At 42.6% G+C, this 4,752-nt stretch overlaps 1 protein-coding gene across 1 annotated transcript in view; it reads right to left on the bottom strand.

Moving 5' to 3' along the window:
• Positions 1-488: 488 nt before the first annotated feature.
• Positions 489-4,752, bottom strand: part of poc1b (POC1 centriolar protein B) — a 61,842-nt gene continuing 57,578 nt past the window's right edge. The window contains exons 11-12 of the mRNA XM_084059901.1: positions 2,523-2,864; positions 489-1,759 (exon numbers count right to left, since the gene is read on the bottom strand). Of these exons, the coding sequence (XP_083916027.1) occupies positions 1,589-1,759; positions 2,523-2,864 (513 nt within the window). The 3' untranslated portion in view covers positions 489-1,588. The remainder of the gene's footprint in view (positions 1,760-2,522; positions 2,865-4,752) is intronic.

The raw sequence follows: 4,752 nt of genomic DNA, 5'->3' as shown, positions 1-4,752 counted from the left end.
TGCAAGGGAAAAAAAATATTTTAGTTTAATCAGGTTGATTGTGTTGGATGATGATGTAGTCGCTTGGATATATATCATATACCTGCTCTTTAGTTGAAACACCTTTTACTTTGCCTTCACCAGCAGAGAAAAAAGAAAGAAGCATACACAAATAAACATGTATGTTAATTGCATAAAAGCAACATATAGCATACATGTTACATAATGTTACACAACAGTTATAGACAAAGACATCTGTCATTAAGGTCCACAATGAAAACAAGCCTCTGGCTTTTTGTGTCATCCATTTGGCGTGTTTTTACCATGCCTGTACCTTTAAAGTTAATAAAGTATTCATTCGTCAATCAATCAATCAATCAATCAATCAATCAATGCAATATACATTAGGTTTTATTCATATAAATAATATAGCTATGAAAAGACATCAGTGATACAAGAACAATTGCATGTCATAACGCAGAGATAAACCAAAAGCTTCTTCTGTTTACTCTTAGGAACATTTAACTCAACCACTAAAACGCAAGTACACAAACACCCTAAGAATGTACTGTATGCACAATTGCACATACACTTGATAACACACACATGAGCATACGGATGCACAGATAAACATCTTCAATGCCACCAAATGTAGACACATGCAAGCACACGCACGCACACACACCCATACACACACACACACACACACACACACACACACACACACACACACACACACACAAAGAGGCGAACAGCAGTCAAATACTAGTCTGTTTTCATAGCTGCAGCTGTCCTGGGTGGATGCAACATCCTTATCAACACGCATATGTATGCACGCAAGCGAGAGCGCGTACACACACACACACACACACACACACACACACACACACACACACACAGGAATGTCCTAGGCAGACTGTGCTTGGCTGTACAGCTGGATATTCTTAAGAAGTACAGAGAGACAAGTAGGAAACATGATTGAGTGTCTCTCTCTCCCTCACACGCACACATGTGCACACGATCACGAACACACACACACACACACATACCTCAACCACACCCCAAATCCTGATTAAGTCATTGACCCCTGAGAGAGACCACCAGGAGGAGGTCGCACACACGCACGCACGCACGCACGCACGCACGCACGCACGCACGCACGCACGCACGCACGCACACACACGCACACGCATGTCCAACCGCCCTTTGTAAGTAGGGGATTTACTGTATGTACGTGTGCTCGTGTCTGTGCATGTGTGCAAGCACATACCTGAAGGAGAGGTTTCTCCTTGACAACGTGAACCCCAACCACCCCCTATTCTGGGGAACATTTGCCAGAAAAAGCAGATCTATAAGCTCGCGTTTACTAAGTGGTTAAAAACTATTCTAAAAAGGAGGGAAAGGCCCTTTTCGCCCTGATGAAGACAGCTTGAGGCCGGGCCTTGTTTCAATACAGGCTGTTTCCTCCTTTTTACAACTGAGTGTTTTTATCTCATGTTTTCTCCTGTTTTCTCCAGCAGCACCGTTGATACTTTCAGCTATTTTGAACCACTTGTGTCTCCGGTGCGCATGCACCCGGTTGTATAGTTTTCTCTGTCTTATTAAGTGGTTAATTGTCAATGGGAGGAGAAGATGAGTCCGTTCCGTCTCTCTCATCGTCGCCTCCTTCCTCCTCTGACGATGCTGCTTGCACCTGCTGGAGGAGGTGCGTCTGGTGGAGGAGACACTCCTTCAGCTTGTCCTCCGTCAGGGTCAGACGCTCCTCCAACACCGCCACCGTCTGTTGGGAGAGCAGTGGCTGTGAAGTAACTAAGTACCTTTACTCGATTGATTGATTGATTGATTGATTGATTGATTGAAGTACTTTAATTAGAAAGACATGGAAAAAGTACATGGAAGTACAGTTTACAATACAAGGTCCTCTAAACTGGATCGCCCATAAAAGCACAATGGCTTATTTCAAATGAGATCCCCACACACTCAAATCATGATGACATTTACCTATTAATCAGTGATGGAAGAACAGGGCCGGATTAGCACTATGTGGTGCCCCAGGGCGACCTCAAGTTGAAGTGCCCCCCGCGCGCGCATGTGTGAAGCGCGCGGGCGCCGAAATTGAAACTCGTGCACTCGCGCGGATTTTGTTAGTTTCTTTTCGGTTTTTGGTTACTTTATTTCGGTTTTAGGGTTAGGGTTATGTTAAGGCTATGTTATCTAATTCTTATTTAAAAAAAAATATATACTTTTTTTTTTTGTTTGTTTTTTTTGCCCCCATTGGCTGGTGCCCCAGGGCACTCGCCCCCAACCGCCTATGGGTAATCCGGCCCTGTGGAAGAAGTACTCACATGTTTATGTAATCCATCCATATATCCATGTACAGTATCAGTTGATAATTGTAAATACTGAAGAAAGTAAAAAAATACTTTACACTACTGCTATTAATGTGGGGGTCCTTGACATTAACAAAGTTTTGGAAGCCCCTGCTTTAAGCTGACGGGGGGGGGGGGGGGGGGATGCTGATAATAACCAGTGTTACCACTGACCTGTGTGAGAATATCCAGCTGTGAGACTATCTGCTGCAGGGTGGACTCCAGCGTGGTGGGATGAGCAGAGAGAACTTCCAGAGGGTGCGTTTGTCCTCTCAGCTCTGCCTCCTCTTCCTCCTCCTCCTCCTCCTCCTCTTCCTCCTCCAACTCCCTCCTTCCTCTTCCAGCACTGTGACCGGTGGGCCCACACTGGCTGCCGCTGTCGCTGCCGTCCTCCTCGCTCCAGGGTTTGGGGCTGGAACCGTGTCGGTGACGCTCGCCGGCGGCGCGGTAGCTGCTGGTGTAGTGACCAGTGGGGAGTCCTTGTGTTGGTGACCAGTGTCCCTGACCGTTTAAAGACTGCAGATAAAAGAAAGAATGACACACTCTTTAGGCTGGGTTAGGGTTATTGCTTCAAATTGTTTGCTGTCGGGGTGGAAACCTTGTGTCTCCATATTTCAACTTTTCATGTTTTATCGTAAATGAATGCCATACTTCATCACACAAGAGTGTCACACAACAGCAGTGAAAAGCTTGTAGATGTGTCAAAATCTTTCAAAGTTAGCAGTAGGAAAGTAAGTAATGTGGTCGTGATTGTAAATAAATGTACCTAAAATTGTACTCGAGTACATCTTTGTACTACACATCCGCAGGATTTGGACCTGTGTGTTCCAGTTCAAGTGAACACTCATAACTAGGAGGCACATCATCCTGACAGCTCCTCCTCATCAAACACACTGTGTTCCACAACAAACAAATACATCCAATCAAAGCTCCATTGTGATCCGCGGCCTGTTTGATAACTGAGCTTGTCAGCCAGAACAACCAGCCTCTGGACCAGAGAACCACGCCTGGCGCTGGAAAAAAGACATGCAGGAAGGAAACCAATAAAAGCATTGGAGTATTAACTTGGCTCGGCTAAAGCACAAGATAATGATATATAACACAAAACAGTGTTAGCCGACATCCTTCCTGCTGTCCTAATGTTTGTGTTTTATTATTCTTATGAAGTAGTTATGACCCGGGAGACTTGGCCGGGTATAAGACAGCGTCATACTGCAAACGGCAGAGAGACCGCTGCAAGCAAATGCAAAATATTTTTTGTAACATACTGAAAACCTGTAAATCTGTATTATTTTAACAGTTTCTGATTAAGCACCCTCTCTAGTAGTAAAAGTCATAGGATGCTTTTCTGCATACTGTTTTATTATCAGGCACTTGACGAAGGACTGATCTAATTAATGATCTGTTAGTCTGATTGGAGAAAAAAAAGTGATAAAGAATATGAACTTGAACATGGGTTAGTTTTTGTGCCTCTGTATCTTGCTTTTCCTGTTCTTTTGTTTTTGTTAGTTTTCTTTTTTTCTTTTTTACTGACTTTGTGTCAATGTTTTGTTGGCCGTTTTTCCTTTTGCCTTATTTTGTTTTTGTCTCTGTTTTAGTTTTTTGTCCCGATGTTGTATTTTGCGTCGTCTCTGTAGTCGACATGACTACATCATTGTGGTGTCCACATGAAAAAAAAAGTATGCAACTTTTCCCTGTTTACATATTAAAAAAAACTATAAATAATGTATATATATATTTTTTACCAATAATTTCCCTCTATACCAGCAGTTATCTGGCGTGGTGGTGTTTACCAGCAGAAACACATTTCCCCCCTCACTGTATTTAGGTGTTTTCACTGTTTGTTTCGGTAGCCGGGGATGTTTTTGGGCAACCAAAACAAACAGTGAAAACATCAAAATACAATGAGTGGGCAATGTGTATCTGCAGTTAAACACCACCAGCAATCCATGTGGGGATATCCTTTATCCCTGCTTCTGGTCAGACTGAAGTGAATACACGCCTTTCCTTTTGGGAGATGTAGACTGTCTGATACAATATAGCTTGATATTTATGTTTGATCATATCACAATTTAACAATTTAATAAAAGATTTATGTATTAACCACATCAACCTTGGTGTCCCTATTTTGGTCAAAATTGTCAACATTTGTAATCATTTCTCTTTAACATTCAAAAATGTATATTTCCCCTATGTTGTACAAATAATAATAATTGGTATTATTACAAGAAAATGCCCCCCTCTTTGTTTCTTTTTGTTTGCAAATGGAACCCGGCCTGAATACAGACCTAAGCAACATAAAAACAAACATGATACTGTAGGTAGAAGCATGTCACCACATAGCACCATTCTGGACACAGTACCCAAAGCTCATAGTGGAGCATTATGTCAGACAGATGGGCAG

This window comes from Gymnoscopelus microlampas, assembly GCF_963454915.1.
Source record: "Gymnoscopelus microlampas genome assembly, chromosome: 6".
Classification (NCBI taxonomy): Eukaryota; Metazoa; Chordata; class Actinopteri; order Myctophiformes; family Myctophidae; genus Gymnoscopelus; species Gymnoscopelus microlampas.
The sequence above is the reverse complement of the archived record's forward strand: the minus strand, read 5'-3'. Positions and strand labels throughout refer to the sequence as shown.